The 23,856-nt window shown below is 42.6% G+C and overlaps 1 protein-coding gene across 3 annotated transcripts in view; it reads left to right on the plus strand.

Moving 5' to 3' along the window:
* The first annotated feature begins 533 nt into the window (after positions 1 to 533).
* Positions 534 to 23,856, plus strand: part of LOC106566714 (adenylate cyclase type 6) — a 112,987-nt gene continuing 89,664 nt past the window's right edge. For 2 of the 3 annotated variants that reach the window (XR_014380004.1, XM_014135026.3), the window contains exons 1-3: positions 534 to 756; positions 11,889 to 12,138; positions 12,375 to 13,311. Coding sequence is in view for 2 of the 3 variants with exons in the window: in XM_014135026.3 (XP_013990501.1) it covers positions 12,119 to 12,138; positions 12,375 to 13,311 (957 nt within the window). In the remaining variant the exon portion in view is untranslated. Of the gene's footprint in view, positions 757 to 8,769; positions 9,452 to 11,888; positions 12,139 to 12,374; positions 13,312 to 23,856 lie in introns of those variants that run through there. The other variant, XM_082959927.1, reaches the window with a different exon arrangement.

Consider the following 23,856-nt stretch of genomic DNA (forward strand, 5'->3'; position numbering starts at 1 on the left):
TTCAGTCGTGGGACGATTTTGTCCTGAGTGGATGGTCATGGGGCCGGAATACAATGACAAATAATTTGACACTGCAAATTGACGCAAGAAGCCCTAACATATATAATATTTGACTTAAACATAATAATTTCAAACTTTGCTTACATGTGTATACGATGACAAATGTCTCTCTATTATGTGTGGGAATACTTTGGAACAGATTTCCTAAATTAAAATCACTTGGAGATGATATGTTGGTGTTTTTGAAGTATGTTATGTCCAACAATAACGTATTTCTTTTGCCCCGAAAACTTGGTGGGACAACTAAAATCGCCCGCGGTCGAAATTCGCCAGTTGGGGAAACCTGGTCTAGTTGATTCAACAAACAAAAACACATATCTATGTTTAGCTTTCTTAATTAACGAGAAAACCTGACAAACTCATGGATCATGCTTTGTGGTTTACCTCTCAGCAGCGTCTCATACAGAGTTGCACCTCTAGAGGGAGTGCAGAGATGCTGAGAGGGAGACAGAATTGGAGCGTGTGAGCGGTGGCGCGTCGGAGCTGAGGAGAGAGGGGGAGAAGCAAGGGAGTGGAGAGAGAGAGAAAACGACAGGAGGATATTGTGTGTTTATGTCTGTTTGTCACCACTGGTCCCCCTCTCTGACTATTCAAACCGTCAACAGTACCCGGGACTTCAATTCGTCCTATCCTTCCCAGTATTGGTTGGCTCGTGCGAGCTAGTTTGGAGGGAAAGAAGCGAGAAGGATGATCATGGTGAGTTATTCCTCGTTCCAGTGTGATCCGTCCTAGTGTGCATGTTTGATGTAGGCTTCTTTAGTCGTATGCTATCTAGGGCAGGCCAAACCTTATTCTATTTTACACCCATCTGATTTGAGAAAACGACATTATTTCTATTCTATCAGTGCGTAATTCAAAGCAGTCGGCGGAATGTTATTATATTATTATAGGGGTTGTGCGCCGGAGTCCTCTGTGTTTATCATAGTAGTGTCTCAGTAATCGATCTGTGTTTCTTATGGCTCAATTATGTAATTAGCCCTATATAAGCACGGATCTAAAAAAACAGACATTTAACGCTATAGGCTCTAATATCCTTGAGTTTCACATAAATTAGTTTGCAGGTTAGAGAAGCACACTAAAATGACTGCTGCCATCTATGCATTGCAGTCATAGCTGCTATCTCAAAGGTCGCAGCTGCAGGGATCTTCACGTCTAAAATGAATTTCCAACCGCAACGCTTCTGTTTTTTTCTTTCCATGTTTGAGTTATTTTAAATTAAATATAGGCTAGGTCATCATAACGGGAAGTAAAAAAAAACTGCTGATGAGCCAGCCCTACAAAAAGTAAATAAGGCGAAGTGATGCGTTGGAATGTGGAATAGTCCACCGCTCGTTTGTAATGTCTGTCGTGTGTTTATTGAATCGTGGCGTTTGTTAGTCAGGGCCTGAGCCATGCTAGAATGTATTCTCCCCTCGCTGGTTGAAGAACAAGACACATAGGCTACATAGCGGGCGGGTGTGACATGCAACATTGTACACTACAAGTTGCCGCACACCGTAACACAGCATCAAAATGGTAATAGCTGTGATCTCCGCTATGGTTGTCACATAGGTTACACTGAACAGAGTTATGTAACGAGTGTGTGAACTGTGAATGCGGCTGATGATAGCTTCACGGCCTTCGCATGGAATGTTACGTTAGCCTCTCGTAGACCTTGGATACATTCTTACCATTAGCCTATGTTATTAGGCTACACTCTTGTTAGGCCTACATTCCATTAATAAAACCGTATGCCTATGCTGACATTAGTTACACCAGACTACAATAATAAATAGCCTTTAACAGGCAATATGTCTGATGATGCGATTATCAAATATGTTTTTACTTTGATGTGCTCCCCACACAACACGGTAGACTATAGGGTAATAGAAATAGGAGCTGTCCTCTAAAAACGAAAATAAGGATCTGATTATTAACAATTACGAACGGATGCCAGTTTCTACCCAGCTAGCACATAACGTTCAGAGAACCATATGTTTCTTAGAGCTTGGTGAGAGCGTGGTTATCCTATGGTTATTTTGCATACAACATTCCCACAACTTTCTGGGAATGGTGCAGGACAGTTGCTTGGCTTTGGAAAATTCTAAGCACATTTAAGGAACTTGACAAAAAAACTAAATTTTCTTGGCATTTCATTAATTTAACAGAATGCTTCCTAAAAGTTCAAACATGGTTCTAAGAACGTTCTCCAACTGGTTTGAGATTGGGAATGTTCTCAAATAGTTCAGAGAGTGTTAAGAAACAACAATTTTCTCTGGGAATTTCAGTATTTCAGCATAACGTTTCCTACAGATTTCCTCATGGTTCTATTTAAAGTCATGATCTCACATTGTTACGAGAACGTTAAGAAACAACGTTCTTCTGGGGGAATTTCAGTACTTCAGCATAATGTTTCCTACAGGTTTCTTCGTGGTTCTATTTAAAGTCATGTTCCCACATTGTTCCTGAGAATGTTAAGAAAACTTTCCATAAAAACCACAAGAAAAATGTTGTAAAGTTCTAAGAATTAGGGGTGTGCCGAGTAGTTGGACAAATTTGGTATCGTAACGGATATAGGATATTTTCTGGATACGATTATGAACCGAGTATTTTTTTTAACTACCTGTGATCAGAAAAAAAGTCATTTTCAGGTGCCAGCAAGCATCATTCTCATGTCAGTCAGTCACATAGTTTCTAAACCATACTGAACTGTCTTTGAGTCATTCATGTGCGTGGTCGAAATAACTAAACCAGATAGTTTGCCTGTCTGTAAAGAGAAGGGAAGGCTGTACGTTGAGCCTGCTGCTCTGATTGAGTGAAGGTGTAGTTCTCCGGCCACTCGCTTCATTACATTTTAGTCATTTAGCAGACACTCTTATCCAGAGCAACTTACAGTAGTGAATGCATACATTTCATACATTTTTTTCTCCATACTGGTCCCCCGTGGGAATTGAACCCACAACACTGGTGTTGCAAACACCATGCTCTACCAACTGAGCCACACGGGACCATAATCATAATTTCATCCGATCACTTTCCCTTGCATGTTTTCAGTCTGATCATTTAGATTGCTGCTGCCTGCTACTATGATAAATCACATAGTGAGGACGTTTGCTATCAAGCTACCAATGTGCATAATATCTAACAAGTGGAGCAATGGTATGGAAAAAAGATGAAACGCTAATGTGCATTCTGACTGAGTGACAGCAAACCTGACTGCCCACTGCACGTTGAGTATACAGACACACACATACACACCCACCCCTCCGCGCACTGCTCCTAATCTGCATAATTTTTTGTAGTGAGAATGTGCAGGGAGATATTTTGCCAAAATCTATTTAGGCATATTAAAACACTTCCATTTTTTTTCCCGATCACGTGTATCAACTGATCCGATCCGACTATCAACTGTCAATTTATGGATACGATTACAAATACGAGTATGGCCATGTCGGCACACCCCTATTAAGAATGTTATTTATAAACATATACGTTCCATTCTCAGCATCAACAAAACTCTCTATTAGTTATTTTGTTAAGTGTGTTCAGGTGTGTTGGCCGCGCCCACTATTTGGCCACACCTGATCTTAATGACTGTTTTTCCTTTGAAATGTTTGAATAGACTAAAATGAATAGCTTTGTATAAGTAAAAAAAAACATGGCATGCCAGCTCCATCCAGGTGGTGCAGTACACTAATTTCATGGATATAGAACAGAAGATCATAGGTTTAAATCTCACTGACGTTGTGCCACAATAAAAAATTCATGTGTTCGGGGACCTCCCGAGTGGCACAGTGGTCTAAGGCATTACAGATCCTGGTTCAATCCCAGAATGTGTCGCAGCCAGCCGCAACCGCTAGACCCATGAGGCGGTGCACAATTGTCCCAGCAGAATGCACGCTGACATGGTTGCTAGGTGTACTGTGTTTTCTCTGACACATTGGTCCGGGTTAGGGTTACAAAGGTTTGAAACTTTCCGGTAAATTTCCATAATTTTCCAGAAATCTTCCATGGCATGTTAAGCCCTGGAATTTGAGGAATTTTGCTTAAATTCATCAAAAAAAGTTAGCTTATAACAGTGAACCTTTTTTGTGGGATACACATAAGGCAATTCTAGGTCTTGTGGCATATTTTGGTTAAACTATCCCCAATTCAATGGAATTGCAACCCTCTGCATGCACAGTGCATTCTTACATCACATGTACAGTGCACTCTTCCATCACATGTACAGCTGATTATCAAGATCTTGCACACTAATGAGATGCTGTCTGTCTGAGCCAATGAGCAAAGGACTACATGCTTTCTGGTAAGTTTTGATTACAATACTGGGTGGGGTGAATACAGTTGAAGTTGGAAATTTACATACACCTTAGCCAAATACATTTAAACTCAGTTTTTCACAATTCCTGACATTTAATCCCAGTAAAAATTCCCTGTCTTAGGCCAGTTAGGATCACCACTTTATTTTAAGAATGTGAAATGTCAGAATAATAGTAGAGAGAATGATTTCTTTCAGCTTTTATTTCTTTCATCATATTCCCAGTGGGTCAGAAGTTTACATACACTCAATTAGTATTTGGTAGCATTGTCTTTAAATTGTTTAACTTGGGTCAAACATTTTGGGTAGCCTTCCACAAGCTTCCAAGAAAAAGTTGGGTAAATTTTGGCCCATTCCTCCTGACAGAGCTGGTGTAACTGAGTCAGGTTTGTGGGCCTCCTTGCTCGCAACACGCTTTTTCAGTTCTGCCCACAAACGTTCTATAGGATTGAGGTCAGGGCTTTAACTTCCTGACTGATGTCTTGAGATGTTGCTTCAATATATCCATATAATTTTCCATCCTCATGATGCCATCTATTTTGTGAAGTGCACCAGGCCCTCCTGCAGAAAAGCACCGCCACAACATGATGCTGCCACCCCCGTGCTTCACGGTTTGGGTGGTGTTCTTCGGCTTGCAAGACCCCCCTTTTTCCTCCAAACATAACTATGGTCATTATGGCCAAACAGTTCTATTTTTGTTTCATCAGATCAGAGGACATTTCTCCAAAAAGTACGATCTTTGTCCCCATGTGCAGTTGCAAACCGTAGTCTGACTTTTTTATGGCGGTTTTGGAGCAGTGGCTTCTTCCTTGCTGAGCGGTCTTTCAGGTTATGTCAATATAGGACTCATTTTACTGTGGATATAGATACTTTTGTACCTGTTTCCTCCAGCATCTTCACAAGGTCCTTTGCTGTTGTTCTGGGATTGATTTGCACGTTTCGCACCAAAGTAGGTTCATCTCTAGGAGACAGAACGCGTCTCCTTCCTGAGCGGTATGACATCTGCATGGTCCCATGGTGTTTACACTTGCGTACTATGGATTGTACAGATGAACGTGGTACCTTCAGGCGTTTGGAAATTGCTGCCAAGGATGAACCAGACTTGTGGAGGTCTACAATTTTTTTTCTGAGGTCTTGGCTGATTTCTTTTGATTTCGCCATGATGTCAAGCAAAGAGGTACTGAGTTTGAAGGTAGGCCTTTTAATACATCCACATGTACACGTCCAGTTGAATTAGCCTATCAGAAGCTTCTAAAGCCATGGCATAATTTTCTGGAATTTTCCAAGCTGTTTAAAGGCACAGTCAACTCAGTGTATGTAAACTTCTGACCCACTGAAATTGTGATACAGTGAATTATAAGTGAAATAATCTGTAAACAATTGTTGAAAAAATGACTTCTGTCATGCACAAAGAAGATGTCCAAGCCGACTTGCCAAAACTATAGTTTGTTAACAAGAAATTTGTGGAGTGGTTGAAAAACGAGTTTTAATGACTCCAACCTAAGTGTATGTAAACTTCCGACTTCAACTGTATATGTTATATGACATACATGATTTTTTATTAACTAGTAAATAGTAGGCTACAGCAAAGTGTGCTTAAATAATTTCTAACTTGTTAACAATTTCTGCTAGCTAGTTTTTGCTACTAGGTGTGTTTTAGCTTGCTTGAGCCTGCTGACTGAGGAGTGTTAATACACCTGTTTCCATACATGTTTCATTTTATAACATGTATTTTACAAAGGAGTTGTTTAATCTAACTGCTTAACTATTTATCTCTACATGGAATTTAATTGTTTTTTTTAACTCATTTTTTTCTAATCTTTACAGGAAAATGCCACGGGCACTATCTGATGTGTGGAGACATTTCACTTCAGCTAATGTAGAAGGAAAAGCTGTGTACTTGGCAAATACTGTGCCAAATCATATGTGAAGAATGCAACAAAGATGCAGAATCATCTGGCCAAGTGCATGAAGTTCCTTCAGTGCTCACAACAAGCAAGCTCTGACACAAGTCCCTCTACTTCTATTCGATGTGAAAATGATGAATCAGACACCTTATCGATAACAACAGCTCATAGTCCTCCTGGAATCAGAAGTGTTTTTGACTCAATGGAGGAACGTAGTCAGAGAAATGCTGATGAATGTCTTGCTCGAGCTGTGTATGCAACTGGTTCACCTCTGATGCTCACAGGTAATGTGTATTGGAAGAGATTTCTGAATGTTCTTCGCCTAGCATACACCCCTCCAACCAGACATGCTTTATTTACTCATTTGCTGGATGCGGAGTTCAACAGAGTTCAAGTGAAGGTCAAGCAAATCATAGAGAAGGCAGACTGTATTGCAATCATCTCTGATGGGTGGTCAAATGTTTGTGGGCAAGGAATAATTAACTACATAATCTCTACCCCTCAACCAGTATTCTACAAGAGCATAGACACAAGGGACAACAGACACACCGGTCTCTACATTGGAGATGAGGTGAAGGCAGTCATCAATGACCTTAGACCACAGAAGGTATTTGCACTGGTGACAGACAATGCTGCGAACATGAAGGCTGCTTGGTCTAAAGTGGAGGAGTCCTACCCTCACATCACACCCTTTGGCTGTGCTGCTCATGCATTGAATCTGCTCCTCAAGGACATCATGGCACTGAAAACAATGGATACACTCTACAAGAGAGCCAAAGAAATGGTTTAGGTATGTGAAGGGTCATCAAGTTATAGCAGCAATCTACCTCACCATGCAAAGTGAGAAGAATAAGAGCACCACATTGAAGCTGCCCAGCAACACCCGTTGGGGTGGTGTTGTCATCATGTTTGACAGTCTCCTGGAGGGGAAGGAATCTCTCCAAGAAATGGCCATATCACACTCTGCCGATATGGACAACCCCATCAAGAGGATCCTCCTGGATGATGTATTTTGGAATAGAGTGGTAAGCAGCCTGAAACCTATAGCAGTAGCCATTGCACGGATTGAGGGAGACAATGCCATCCTGTCTGATGTCAGACTCCGCTTGCAGATGTAAGAGAAGAAATCCTTACTGCCCTGCCCATTTCACTGTTGCTCCAAGCAGAGGAAACTGCAGTTCTGAAATACATCAAAAAACGTGAAGACTTCTGCCTGAAGCCCATACACGCCGCAGCGTACATGTTGGACCCCAAGTATGCTGGCAAGAGCATCCTGTCTTGTGCAGAGATTAACAATGCCTATGGTGTCATCACTACCATGTCTCGTCACCTTGGCCTGGATGAGGGCAAGGTTCTTGGCAGTCTGGCGAAGTACACTTCCAAGCAAGGGTTTTGGGATGGAGATGCAATATGGCAGTCGTGCCAACATATCTCGTCAGCCACCTGGTGGAAGGGGCTTTGTGGATCTGAGGCTCTTTCCCTTGTTGCCTCCATCATCCTCCAAATCCCACCAACATCAGCCACCTCAGAGCGCAACTGGTCCTTGTTTGGGAACACACACCAAAGCACGCAACAGGCTGACAAATACAAGGGTTGAAAAATTGGTGGCCATCCGGGCAAATTTTTGGCTTTTTGAGCCTGACAATGAGCCATCCTCAACAAGGTTGGAAAGTGACAGTGAAGATGAGGCCTCAGAGTCTGATGTTCAAGAGGTGGACATTGAGGAGGCCAAGGGAGAAGACATGGAAGCCTGAGAGGAAGACAACCAAAGCTTTAGTTTCTAGACTATAATTTTATAGATGTATGTTGGAAACGTTTTTGGGAGATGCGATGGATCATTGGGGATCATTCAATTCTCTTTCTTTTGTTGTTCAGTGAAATCATCCCATGGGAATAGTCAATTCACTTAATTAAAGTTCAATCCGTAACTAAATATATATATATATTTTGCATATTTCCATTAATTCCCATATATTCCCGTTAATTTCCATATATTCCTGTTAATTCCCACCACTGAATATTCCCCAAAATATGCAACCCTAGTCCGGGTTAAGCAGGCATTGTGTCAAGAAGAAGTGCGGCTTGGTGGAGTCGTGTTTTGGATGATGCATGGCTCTTGACTTTCGCCTCTCCCGAGTCTAATGGGAGTTACAGCGATGGGACCAGACTGTAACTACCAATTGGTGAGAAAAAAGGGTAAAAAAAATCTAAAATTAAATAATAATAATTAAATGTGTTTGCATGATTAATGCCTAAGCAAATAAATTAATCTGTGTCCTATCTGTGCTTGGAGTTCAAAACAGTTAACCCAAACTAAACTAGCAGTATTATAAAAAGCTTTATTGAAACGTTCTCAGAACGTTATTTAATTACCTTCAAATAACCTAGAATTTCCATTCTCAGAACGTTAATAAAACATCCCAGAAAAATTTAAGGGAACCATAGTAAAACATTCTTAGAACCTCACTGCAACCTACAAATTAACATTCCCAGAACAGGCGAAATGTTCAGTTTTACCTGTCAGAAAACAGATGGCTTCGTTCACAGAACCAATGGGGAACCAAAAACGTACGTTCCCACAACTTCCAAGGAACCAAATGTGCTAGCTGGGTATGCACACACTGTTTGCATTATGTAACGCCAGCATGCTGCTTGCTGTCCGGTCGAAATGTCGTGCAAACGTCCCGGAGGAATAGTCCTCCGCATTCTATTCTACAAGCGATAGCGAGGTAGGAAGGAAAGGATTCAGGCAGGATGTCTACAGCCACAGCCATACAAACCCAGAGATAATTGTAGCAGTTGAACGCCGTAACGATTGGCAACATCACGACATTTGTAATAGGGGCACCGCACTGGTCGACCTTGTGCACGGGAGAGAAGGGACCGTTCCGAGCCGGAGGGGTGTAGCGTCCACTTTGACTGAAGGCTATTCTCCTTGAACCCCTCTTGATCAACCAGAAGCCACAACCAGCAGCCTGGACGGATACGTGCCAGAGAAGGCATACGATAGCCATAGCGAGGAAAATCTATTTTTGCTTCAACAACACAACATGCCTACCGACATGAGCGGCTTCTCGTGTTCCCAATGAAAAAAAAATGCAACGAGAGGCGACAGCACATCAGCGTTGCGTTGATATAAGCCGTTCTGCACATTCAAGAGCTCAGGTCGTTTTGAGGCCTGTCCCTGGTACGCTCAGTTGATGAGTGTATAGGTTTAGGGAATACTGGGATTTATGAGGCTGTATCAGCTTTGATACTGTAATGTCGTGATGGTGATCATTATACTTATTCTTTAGATTTTTATGATAAGGCAATGTTTTCTTAGTTATTATATGGTTATACATTGGGCTCCCGAGTGGCGCAGCGGTCTATGGCACTGCATCTCAGTGCTAGAGGCGTCACTACAGACCCTGGTTCGATTCCAGGCCGTATCACAACCAGCCGTGATTGGGAGTCCCATAGGGCGGTGCACAATTGGCCCAGTGTTGTCCGGGTTAGGGTTTGGCAGGGGTAAGCCGTTATTGTAAATAAGAATTTGTTCTTAACTGACTTTCCTAGTTAAATAAAGGTTAAATAAAATAATTATTCCTAAATCAGCAGAACTAGACATATAGTAATAATTGTATATAACCATATAATAATAAATCATTATGTCATTCATGCGCATATAAATATGCCTAAACTACTATAGACTATAGAATATGTTGCACTAGTCTTATTATTATCATGGATGGGTATAGCTCTGCACAGATGATAAATCAGTTCCAGTAGTCATTGGTAAAATAATGCACGAGACCTTCAATACATTATAAAAGCCTAGAATGTGGAATATCTTTCAATGTACAACTTATATAAGTGACAAGATTTGTTGCACTTGTGCCCGAATATAGCCTACCTTAATTTACAGAAATTAGGCGAAATCCCTCCTTTGTCTAATTGATTCAGGAAATGTACGTTTGAAGGGTCATTTGCACTGATGGAGGTGTGTTAGCTGCTTGGAATCAAAGTTGCCACTAAACCACAGATCTAGGTCCAGCTTTTCCTTCCCCAATGCCCAACTCTAACACCATGAGGTAAAGAGTCAAACTGACCCTTAATCTGTATTTGGAGGCAGATGGAGGAGGGTAGTGATACAGGCATCATGTCCATGATGGTTGCCCAATCTGATTATTTTCCAGTGATCTCGTCTTCATCAGTGAGCGAATGAGTCAGTGATCATTTTCATGTCATCCGTGTTTCCTTCCAGTGATGACAGGCTCTGACACCCACCACCTGTTATCACATCTTCCTCTTTACATCTTTAAAGAGTCAAGCCACCAAGGAAAGAATAGCCTAAACCTTGACAAATGTTTAATTTCTGATAAGGGGCGTCATACACACCAAAAACATTGAGGGGGCAAAAAGTATGTGAGGATGGTTGGAGGATGATGTGGAGGGGGGCTAGGCCCTTTCCTAGAAGTTGGAGAATTTAGCATTTTTCAAATACCTGAAACAGCTTTTTCCTATAATGTATAGCCATAATCATTATTCTTAACTCTATGTAAAAAATATGTTATTTTTCTGCATATCAAGCCATAAGGCTGCTGAACAATTAATCAAATGGCCACCGGACTATTTACATTGACACCCCGACACTGCTACTATTTGCTGTTTATCATCTATGCATAGTCACTTCACCCGTACTTACATGTACAAATTACCTTGACTAACAAGTAGCCCCGCACATTGAATCGGTACCGGTACCCCCTGTATATAGCCTCGTTATTGTTATTTTATTGTGTTACCTTTATTATTTTTTACTTCAGTTTATTTGGTAAATATTTTCTTAACTCTTCTTGAACTATACTGTTGGTTACCGGCTTGTAAGTAAGCATTTCATGGCAAAGTCTATACTTGTTGTATTCGGCGCATGTGACAAATAAAGTTTGATTTGATTTTGATTTGATTTGACCTCTTGAGCTGTCTGTATCCTCCTGACTAGAGGTTATTTCTTTAAAGAAACTAAATTTGCTTCTCTGCAAAAATCTGGGTAGAAGATTGAAAAGAATGTGAGTCTTAATCAGTGCATTTAGTAATCGCTTGCTTTATCTAAAGCCTACCTTGCCAGCAGGTATGCGAGCTAAGATAGTTAAACAAGCTAGCTACTCTAATTTGATTGATAGCTTGAAATGGCTTCTTGGTAGCTAATTATGAGGTTGGGAGATTGGGAACCTATCTTGGCTAGCTAAAGCCAGCTTCATAAAATGCTAGGTGGCTAGTAGTATTACAGAGAAACAACATCAAAACATGAAAGACTTTTATTTATATATATTATATTTTTTTACAGGACAAATCTGAGGGTGCACGTGCCCCTGTGCCCCCTATAGGCATGACGCTTCTGTTTGTGATGATGATGGTATTGTTGTCTGACTATTCTTAGAATGCACGTATTGAGAGTTGCTCTTCATCACTGAATGATGATTGTACAACTTTCATGTATGACTTTGTTTTTGGGTGCTGTCACTGACCCATGACATAAATGTATGGTTAAGTGGTTTTCTGAGGCTTTTGCTAACACAATTCTTACTTCTAATTCCCTTCTAATTTCACCTGTATTTGTCTGTGTTTTGTGTCTCTCCTCCAAGACTCAGAAGCCCTGGAGATAGGCCGGATCATAGAGTAATTCCCTAAACCCTGCCTTTCACATCACCTGCTCGGTCCGAAACGCTGGTTTGACACGCCTCTGGACCTTCCCCGGTCACGTTCACCCACCTACCCATACCCCTGCAGAACTGCGTCTGAAACCCCTCACTTCTTCAAACCTCTGCCTGCTGGGATAAATGAGTGGAAGGGCTGGAGAGGATAGGGCTGGGATATGTACCAGAACCCACACAGGTAATGTCCACAGTCATACAGGTGACCTTAGAATAACAGGTGAACAGTTTTTATTTTGGACATTAGGTTAAGAAAATACATGTGAAGGTTGTTCTTTTTTTTCTTAAATAATTTTCAGAAGACTATGTTGCATGTCTAATTTCAGTTAGTGGATCTATGAATGTTTCCAAGTTTATTGAAACTCGAACTGCCCCCGTCCCTCTACGCTGTGCTTGTCCCCCTTTTCTCCTACACAGAATGTCCTGGTTTAGTGGCTTCCTAGTGGCCAGAGTGGATGACCGAAAGACCTCGTGGGGGGAGCGCAATGGCAAGAAGTCCAAGCAGAAGGGAGGCTCATCCCTTTGCAACCCGCGTTACATGAGCTGCCTGCGGGATCCGGACGCCATGGAGCCCCCCTCTGGAGCCCCCCTCCACCCCCACCACCGCGGAGGGCTGGCTGGGGCGGCGGGCGGGGGGGGCAACTTTGGCGTGCGCTGCATTTGGCAAGAGGACCACTACGGCAGACGGGGCGGCGCCGCCGGGGAAGGGGTGGGGCTCAAATCTGTCGACCTGGGCTTTGAGGATGGGGACCTGAAAGGGAGGAAGGTGGGGTGTAGTGGGGGTGGCGGGAAGGGGGTGGATGAGGGTCCCAATGGGGAAGGTGAGGTGACGGTGGCGGACTGCTGGCTGCGGGTGATGCAAGTGTTCCAGTCCAAGAAGTTCCAGTCTCATAAACTGGAGCGTCTGTACCAGCGCTACTTCTTCAGGCTCAACCAGAGCTCCCTCACCATGCTGATGGGGGTGCTGGTGATTGTGTGCGGCGTGATGCTTACCTTCCATTGTGTCCACGCAACCCCGGATGTGGCCTACTCCTCGGCCCTCTCTGTGGCCATGGCCTTGTTCATGGCTCTTATGGTTGTGTGTAACCGGAACGGCTTCCACCAGGACTACATGTGGATGGTGAGCTACCTGGTCATCGGGGTGCTGTTGCTGGTGCAGGTGTTCGGGGTGCTGATGGTGGCGCCTCGCAGCGCATCTGAGGGCATCTGGTGGTCTGTCTTCTTCATCTACATCATCTACACGCTTCTGCCTGTCAGGATGAGAGCAGCCGTGCTGAGCGGAGGGGTGCTCTCCACCATTCACCTGGTCACCACCTGGCAGTTCAACCAGGAAGACGTGTTCCTCTGGAAACAGGTAGGAACTCAGCCTGCTCCTGTCCATCATAAAGATATAGTATATGTTCTATTTAATTATGTGGGTGCCATAGTGCACACAACTGAAGGGAACTTTTCTATTGTTGTCAAGCAACGTCTTTGGCATGACAATGAACAAACACAGACACGACTATCCAAATCATTTGTGACCGGCACTATTCCTTTGGTTGTCCGGCTATGTTAATTAACTGAGTTTTCTGCTTTGGCTTGAGTGTAGACCTACATTCCACTCACGGTTGATGAGACATTTGGGTGATGACCCATATAGGCAGTAGCTTACTAGCCCACTTTTTGGGGTTAGATGTGCTTCTTGGCCTGCAGTGTGTTGAATTCATTTGTTTAAATGTTTCTATGGCTGCAGTGAGTGTGTCTTTGCAAGCTGAGACTTTGTGGTATCTGGGCCTTGCTCTTGGACCTACAGCACGGGCTACAATATTATTGTTGTATCAGTGCAGCCAACCATGTGGTTCAAGTCTGACAAGACATTGTTTTCAGGGGCATGTTTGTGGATTTGGCAGCATGCACAGTCCCTAGGGAAAGTCTACACACCCCTTGCACAGTCTTCACATTTTGATGCCTTAAAATTCAATCAAAAAAATATTAAATTGGGGGAGTTCCTACCGATCTACACAACCTACTCCACATTTTCAAAGTAAAATACAAATTAGAGAGAATGTTCAGAATTAATAAAAATACATAAAAATGAAGTTGTATTGATTGTGTGTCTGTCTTCACACACCAGAGTTAATACTTGGTGGAAGCACCTTTGGAAACCATTATAGCTGTGAATCATTTTGAATAAGGTTTTACCAACCTTGCACAACTCTTCAGGCAACATATATCCACTGTTTTTGTCAAAATTGCTCAAGCTCAGTACATTTGGTTGGTAATCATTGCTGTACAACAATATTCAAACCTTGTCCCTGATTTTCAAGCAGATTTAAGTCAGGACTGAGACTGGACCATTCAGGAACACTCAACACCTCTTGGAAAGTCATTCTGGTGTCTTTGACATTCAAATTGGTGTTATTGTCCCGCTGTAAAATAAAACTCTATCCCAGGGTTAGGCTTTCAGAAGACTGAGGAGGTTTATCCGTAAACCTTTTACATAGTCTTTGCTCCTGCTGTTGACAAGCATACAAATAACAAGATGCTGCTACCACAATACTTGAAAGGGTTACTTGAATTTCCGTTCACTTTGAGTAGGTTATGTAGATCGGAAAGAAGAAAAAAAAGATTTAAAAAAAGATTACATTTGAATTCAGAAAAATGTAAAGACGTTTTGGTCACTGGATGGAACAGTGTTTGTCACTGTGTTGTCACTATATTTCTGAATGTTTTGTAATAGTGTGTTTGTCAGTGTGTTGAGGCAGTGAGTGTGTGTGTGTGTGTGTGTGTGGGTGCAGGTGTGTGTGTGCGAGTGTGTATCTGTGTGTTTGTGTATGTACGTGTGTGTATATGTGTGTGTGGCATACTGTAGGTTGTTTGTGCGCCAAGGACCCAGGGGCTAGCTGAAGGTCAGTGGGCTAAATTAACCGCCTCGACCGGCCGGCTGTGTGTGTATTTGTGTCTGCGTGAGTGTTTGTGTGTGTGTGTGTGTACGTGTGTGTGTATGTGTTTGCACGTGCTTACATGCGTACTCGTGTATGTGCACATGCTCATGGCGCGTGCAGGTGTGTGTGAGTGTTTACCAGAAAGAGAATATCATGGCCCATGATAATATAAAGCAGTATCACTCAGGTCTCTGTGCTCCCACACAAGAGACACTTTGTACTTTTTCCAAGGGTGGGGGGTTCTGTATGGAGGCTGAGGCTAGGTGCATTCTGTACTACTGTAACCGTTGTGTAACAGTTTATGACCATTGGGAGGAAATATGGGATAGGAATAAAGTGGCGATCATTCCAGGAAAAACAATAAGGGGACAGAAGAATGTTTGGCTTCATGGTAGAACATTAGTCGTTATATGTTGATTGAAGGGAACAGGATTTGATAACTGCCCACTGAGAGAGCGCTCAGCCTTGGTCCAGGTTCACATTTTCACAAGGCAATTATGCATGAAATGACTTCATGTCAGAATTACAGGCTTTATACACTGAGTGTACAAAACATTGCTCTTTCCATGACATAGACTGACCAGGTGAAATCTATGATCCCTTATTGATGTAACTTGTTAAATCAATTTCAATCAGTGTAGATGAAGGGGTAGATTGTGTATGTGTGCTATTCAGAGGGTCAATGGGCAAGACAAAAGATTTAAAAGCCTTTGAACGGTGTATGGTGGTAGGTGCCAGGCACATCGTTTGTGTCAAGAATTGCAACACTGCTGGGTTTTTCACACTCAACAGTTTCCCGTGTGTATCTAGAATGGTCCACCACCCAAAGGACATCCAGACAACTTGACAACTGTGGGAAGCATTGGAGTCAACATGGGCCAGTAACCCTGTGGAACGCTTTCGACACCTTGTAGAGTCCATGCCCTGATGACACATTGAGGGGTGGGCGGTGGGGGGTGAGGGGTGGGGGTGGGGGGGGGCACTACATATTAGGCAGGTGATCTTAATGTTTTGTACACAGGGTAAATATACACTCTATATACTCTATATACTCTATATGCTCTATACACATATTTTGTAAAAAACAGAGTTGTTTACCAAAGGACGTTACTTAGGAAGAGGAAAAGGGAACCCATTTGGTTTCTGTGAAAGAAAGATAAGAGATAGTTTACAACGTGTTGTTTTTCATTCATTGAGACAGAACTATACTGGACTGTCACTCATGACTAGACTAGTGTCTATTATTGATCAAGCCAATGCTTGATGTTATTCATCATGCCACTGTAGGAAAGATCACTGCTGAAGAATATGGTAGCCTACCAACATCTGTGTAACATCTCTATGGTGCTATATGGTGAGAACTGGGCTACTGGGCATGTGCATAATGTAAAGGTGTTCTCAATGACCCCCACATCATGCATATCCCTCAATGCACACAGTGTTTTCCTTGCTGTGGTAAAATTAATGAGGGTCCTATTGAATGAGCAGAGCTGAGCGATGGTGAGATCCTTCCTGTGATCGTCCATGTGTGTACAGGGCTGTACAGTAATAAAGTGCCATCCATCACTTCTTTACGATTGTGTGCAAGTATTTCCCCTTTCTCCGATAACTCATTAACCTCGCTGGGTTTCTGTTGGCATCGTTAGCCACAGATAATGATGAACGAACACATACAGTGTAATGACATTGTGGTGTAATTAGGATGCAGGGTATGTTGTCTGCTTGTCACTTGTATGTATCGCTGGCCTCTCTCCACCTGTCACTGATCCAAACCCCCTGCTGAGAGCATGTCTCCCTGGGCTGGATTACAAATCTAGAACCAGGATGTGTTTGGGCCTTTAATCTGTCATGGTCTGTGTGGAAATAAGACCTCTTCTTCACTCACTAGCGCTGTAGCCCTTTTCATGGGTGTGTGTGTATGTGACTGTGTGTGTGTGTGTGTGTGTGCATATGAGTGTGTGTGTGTTTCTGTGTGGGTTGAGGGGACTGTACACATATTGTTTCCATTTACAATAATGGAAGGCTGTGTTCTCTGAAATGCCTTGGTGGGTAGATGCTGTGTGTGCACTGTATGTGTGTTTGCATGATGCATGTGTGAAATTGCAATCCCAATGCAACTCTTAAAAGTCTTTAAAAACTGTAATAATTGCAAAGCTTTAGAAAAATCCTGGAATAGCTTCACTGCTCGCTGGGAGGTCAAGGGCAATTCAAGGAGTCTCCAGGCCAAACCCTTCACAGACTGTAGATCCTGCTCACACTGTAGGGCTCCTCAGACACACGTCATTATCATTTGTTTTTATGTATTTCCTTTAGCAGAACAAAGGGGATTGCAGATCTAACACCCAGATCAGATCGTTGTCCAGGTAAATGTGCTCCGTGGAGAGACTATGCTAGACTAATACCTTTAGCTGCATCATAGCTGCTAACCTCAAGGCTAATTGTCCAGAATGATCCTGCGTTTAGAACCAAATATTTCTTATGGATAACATTTCAGTACATGACACTTATTTTGTCACTTGGATAGCCATTATAGTGTATTGTGTGTGTAGTGTAGCCTAAAACTGCAGTTTTTCATGTTTGAGTATTTTTGTGTCATAGCCAGCGAAACAGACCTAAACTTCTTCCTACTCTCTCAGTTTTTTTATTGTAAACAACCAAATTAAACATTTTGGAAGAAAGCCTCACTCAATTAGAAAATGCTCTCTCTCTTCCCCCCCTCCCCTCTGCTCTTTCCCTCACTCTCTCTTTGTAATCATCAATGTCTTCTCTTTTCCCAGCTGGAATCAATTAACCACACAAACACACACATGCACACACACACACAACCCCTGGTTTCTGTTGGCTCATGGCTCTCCGTTAAAGGGTTTGTGAGAAATGCTGTACTTTGTTCTTCTTTGGGAACGTGAAGGCCAACACATTGTCCTCTCTGTGTGTGTGACTGTCTGTATATATATGTGTGTGTGTAACAATCTCACAGAAAAATGGTCATAATAGTTGTGTAATTCCGATCTAAACATTGGAAAGGTTGGCATGGTTCTTCTCAGTGCCCGGCCACCACAGACAAATGAAACAGTGGAGACAAAGACAACACAGGAAGACACCACGAAGTGGAATTGTAAATGACTAAGGACATTTTTGTTCCCTTATGTGGTACAAGCTCATTTGTTGGTCTGCGTATTTAGCGTTTCTGCTGAACGTTGTGTTGCTTCAAATGGAACAGTCTTTTCAGAGTCTGCATCATAGCAGCCACTCAACCTATCCCTATCTGTATACACACACTTACACTCACAGCCATGTGTGTGTACCATGTTGCACACACTAACACGCACTTTCCCTCATGCACAAGCACACACATGTGCACACTAGCAGACAGGCTGGCACGTACCCACACACTCGTATGCACACACACACACACACACACACACACACAACGTTGGTCATTTTTTCTGTGACACTTATTAGGGCTGGAAATTTCAAGGGACCTCACGATACGATATTATCATGATACTTATGTGCCAAAAAGATGTGTATTGCGATTCTCATGATTCTCACGATTCTATATGTATTGCGATTCGATACTGTGGTTTTATTGCGATTCAATGTTCTGAACATATTACACACCATATGTCTGCTGCAAACGGACAAGAGCATGAGAAAATTTGTTTTGATCAGTCGTGGAAATAAAAGTGCTGGAAAAAAATAGGCTTCCAATTTAAAAAGAAGATGGAGAACAAGCTATGAAGGAAAAATACTGGAGTTTTGGTGCAGGTACAGCCAACTAGCACAAACATAATACTGCGATATTGTCAATACGATACAATATATCGTCAAAAATAATATACCGATATGTAACTGTATAGATTTCTTCCCCCATCACTAGCGCTTATGCACACACACACACACACACACACACACACACACACACACACACACACACACACACACACACACACACACACACACACACACACACACACACACACACAAAGTCAAACACGTTGGTATTTTTTTCCGTGGTACTTCATGACACCCAACCTAATGCATTTGTGGGATAGATCTTTGATCCCCTTTGATCCCCAACCACCACAGAGTTCCTGAAAGCCCATTAGACGGACAGACGAACGAACAGACAGAACATTGAGCCATGCTGTGGGACTCTGAGTCAGGGGACAGTCAATACGTTTCAATGGCCTGTTTGTCTCCTTCTCATGACATGGTTAAAACATTCCTTATTTTATTCCTTATTTTGCCTGGATGGGAATCTGAGCTGACAGTTTTGAGGGGTGTTTGGGGATTCTACAAGAGATATTACACACTGACCTATACAGTGCATTCGGAAAGTGACTTTTCAACTTTTTCCACATTTGGTTTTTAGAATACATTTTTTTTAAATGTTAATTTTTACAAACTACAAACAGAAATACCTTATTTACATTGGTATTAAGAACCTTTGCTATGAGACTTGAAATTGAGCTCAGGTGCATCCTGTTTCCGTTGATCATCCTTGAGATGTTTCTATAACTTGATTGCAGTCCACCTGTGGTAAATTCAATTGATTGGACATACCTTTCTATATAAGGTCCCACAGTTAACAGTGCATGTCAGAGCAAAAACCAAGCCATGAGGTCAAAGGAATTGTCCGTAGAGCTCCAAGAGAGGATTGTGTCGAGGCACAGATCTGGGGAAGGGTATAAAAAATTTCTGCAGCATTGAAGGTTCCCAAGAACACAGTAGTCTCCATCATTCTTCAATGGAAGAAGTTTGGAACCACCAAGACACTTCCTAGACCTGGCCGCCAGACCAAACTGAGCAATTGAGGGAGAAGGGCCTTGGTCAGGGAGGTTATCAAGAACCAGATGGTCACTCTGTGACAGATCTCTAGTGTTCCTCTGTGGAGATGGGAGAACATTCCAGAAGGACAACCATCTCTGCAGCACTCTACCAATCAGCCCTTTATAGTAGAGTGGCCAGACTGTAGTCACTCCTCAGTAAAAGGCACATGACAGCCCGCTTTGAGTTTGTCATAAGGCACCTTCAGGACCTCAGAGTGGGGCGAAGGTTCACCTTCCAACAGGACAACAACCCTACGCACACAGCCAAGAGTGGCTTCGGGACAAGTCTCTGAAAGTCCATGATTGGCCCAGCCAGAGCCTGGACTTGAACCCGATCGAACATCTCTGGAGAGACCTGAAAATAGCTGTGCAGCGACGCTCCCCATCCAACCTGACAGAGCTTGAGATGATCTGCAGAGAAGAATGGGAGAAATTGCTCAAATACAGGTGTGCTAAGTTTGTAGCGTGATACCCAAGAAGACTCGAAGCTGTAATCGTTGCCAAAGGTGCTTCAACAAAGTACTGAGTAAATGGTTTTAATACTTACAGTTGAAGTCGGAAGTTTACATACACTTAGGTTAGAGTCATTAAAACTAGTTTTTCAACCACTCCACAAATTTCTTGTTAGCAAACTATAATTTTGGCAAGTCGGTTAGGACATCTACTTTGTGCATGACACAAGTCATTTTTCCAACAATTGTTTACAGACAGATTATTTCACTTATAATTCACTGTACCACAATTCCAGTGGGTCAGAAGTTTACATACACTAATTTGACTGTGCCTTTAAACAGCTTGGAAAATTCCAGAAAATGATGTCCTGGCTTTAGAAGCGTCTGATAGGCTAATTGACATAATTTGAGTCAATTGGAGGTATACCTGTGGATGTATTTCCAGGCCTGTTTTCAAACTCAGTACCTCTTTGCTTGACATCATGGGAAAATCAAAAGAAATCAGCCAAGACCTCAGAAAAAAATGTGTAGACCTCCACAAGTCTGGTTCATCCTTGGGAGCAATTTCCAAATGCCTGAAGGTACCACGTTCATCTGTACAAACAATAGTACGCAAGTATAAACACCATGGGACTATGCAGCCGTCATACCGCTCAGGAAGGAGATGCGTTCTGTCTCCTAGAGATGAACGTACTTTGGTGAGAAAAGTGCAAATCAATCCCAGAACAACAGCAAAGGACCTTGTGAAGATGCTGGAGGAAACAGGTACAAAAGTATCTGTATCCAGAGTAAAACGAGTCCTATATCGACATAACCTGAAAGGCTGCTCAGCAAGGAAGAAGCCACTGCTCCAAAACCACCATAAAAAAGCCAGACTACAGTTTGAAACTGCACATGGGGACAACGATCGTACTTTTTGGAGAACTGTCCTCTAGTCTAATGAAACAAAAATAGAACTGTTTGGCCATAATGACCATCGTTATGTTTGGAGGAAAAAGGGGGAGGCTTGCAAGCCGAAGAACACCATCCCAACCGTGAAGCACGGGGGTGGCAGCATCATGTTGTGGCGGTGCTTTGCTGCAGGAGGGACTGGTGCACTTCACAAATAGATGGCATCATGAGGAAGTAAAGTTATGTGGATATTTTGAAGCAACATTTCAAGACATCAGTCAGGAAGTTAAATCTTGGTCGCAAATGGGTCTTCCAAATGGACAATGACCCCAAGCATACTTCCAAAGTTGTGGCAAAATGGCTTAAGGACAACAAAGTCAAGGTATTAGAGTGGCCGTCACAAAGCCCTGACCTCAATCCTATAGAAAATGTTTGGGCAGAACTGAAAAAGCGTGTGCGATCAAGGAAGTCTACAAACCTGACTCAGTTACACCAGCTCTGTCAGGAGGAATGGGCCAAACTTCACCCAACTTATTGTGGGAAGCTTGTGGAAGGCTACCCGAAACGTTTGACTCAAGTTAAACAATTTAAAGGCAATGCTACCAAATACTAATTGAGTGTATGTAAACTTCTGACCCACTGGGAATGTGATGAAAGCAATAAAAGCTTAAATAAATAATTCTCTCTACTATTATTCTGACATTTCACATTCTTAAAATAAAGTGGTGATCCTAACTGACCTAAGACAGGGAATGTTTACTGGTATTAAATGTCAGGAATTGTGAAAAACGGAGTTTAAATGTAGTTGGTTGGCTAAGGTGTATGTAAACTTCTTCAACTGTATGTAAATGTGATATTTTCTAAAAAACTGTTTTTTGCTTTGTCACACATGATCTGAATTCTCTTCGAATGCACTGTACGTGAACGCAGACATTCAGGGTTTTTGCTGGTGAGAATACGCCTAATGTCTCTGCATTCTGCATGTTCACACTTGACACAGTTCACACATTTGATATTCAGTATTTGCTGTTCATGAACATTGTTATTTTGTTTCTTGTGAAGCAGCAACATTTTCTAGGATCTTTGCAACAGTCCCCCTAGAGAAGCAAGGACCAATGAGCAACATAAGAAAGGAATCATCATTTTACCATCACTTCTGAGAATGACTTGAACAAAAAAAGCAGCACCACTGTTAAGCAATCATGTCTCCCTCAGTGTTTGTGTTCAGTTCAGTCCAGCGGTTGCCACGGAAACAACTACGACTCACGTAGTCAAGACCCAGTAGACTGTGTTGGTTTATACAGTTGAGTTGCTGTTGCATTTTAGCACATTTTTAAGTAGATCTATACATTTTCTCCCCTATCGATCAGATTGTGTAAAAGGATACGCGTATTCTGAGCCTGTACCATGATTCTGAGCCTGTACCATGATTCTGAGGACCCTCTACCATGATTCTGATCCTGTACCATGATTCTGATCCTGTACCATGATTCTGAGCCTGTACCATGATTCTGAGGACCCTGTACCATGATTCTGAGGAGCCTGTACAATGATTCTGAGCCTGTACCATGGATATGAGGAGCCTGTACAATGATTTGGAGCCTGTACCATGTTTTTGATGAGCCTGTACAATGATTCTGAGCCTGTACCATGATTCTGATGAGCCTGTACAATGATTCTGAGCCTGTACCATGGATATGAGGAGCCTGTACAATGATTTGGAGCCTGTACCATGTTTTTGATGAGCCTGTACAATGATTCTGAGCCTGTACCATGATTCTGAGGAGCCTATACAAAGATTCTGAGCCTGTACCATGATTCTGAGGAGCCTGTACAATGATTCTGGGCCTGTACCATGATTCTAAACATGTACCATGATTCTGAGCCTGTACCATGATTATGAGCCTGTACCATGATTCTGAGCCTGTACTATTCATGTTGGGGGACCTCTTAGTATTGTGACAATGTTTTTTAAATCCAGACAGCAGAATTAGGAGTTGGGCTTAAGGTCAAGGTAATAGTTTATGTTAGTGGCTGGGTTGTGCTATCCGTGACCTTATGACATCCCTACCCCATTGAAGTTGCAATTTAAAATGGTTAAGGTAAGGGTTAAGGTTAGAGTTAGGCAAGGGTGATGGTTATGGTTAAGGTTAGGGTTAGGGTTTAGGGTAGTGTATAGCACTGACCGTCAACCAAAACCAGGGGTTGTGTTCTGTGTGTGTGTGTGTGTGTGTGTGTGTGTGTGTGTGTGTGTGTGTGTGTGTGTGTGTGTGTGTGTGTGTGTGTGTGTGTGTGTGTGTGTGTGTGTGTGTGTGTGTGTGTGTGTGTGTGTGTGTGTGTATAGCCTGACCGTTGTTTTAGAGCTTTGATCTCTAACACGAATTACAAAATGGCGGCTAGATTCCGCTGCCATCCACAGGCATGACCATAGGGATAGTACATTGTGCTGAATACAAGCTGTGCTCTGTTGCTGAGATAGCACTGAGCCGTTGGGCTGCGTAGAGGCCTTTGTTCTCCCCGCTGGTGTGGATATGGCACAGTCCAAATGTAGAATGGACTATGGCTGGGAGAGAAGGCACTTGAGCGGAGATTGGGGGCAATATGTGGGAGGGAGAAGTACACACAGGGTGTTTTTTTTGCCATTGTATGTCTGGTTCAGAGAAGCTAATCTGTGGTCATCTAGCTGAGGGGTCTGTGACGTCGGAGGGGATGGCTGCCGTTTTACGGGCTCCTCACCAACTGTGCTATTTTGTGTGTTTTTTCACATTGTTTGTAACTTATTTTGTACATAATGTTG

This window comes from Salmo salar, chromosome 13, assembly GCF_965601325.2.
Source record: "Salmo salar chromosome 13, fSalSal1, whole genome shotgun sequence".
NCBI lineage: Eukaryota > Metazoa > Chordata > Actinopteri > Salmoniformes > Salmonidae > Salmo > Salmo salar.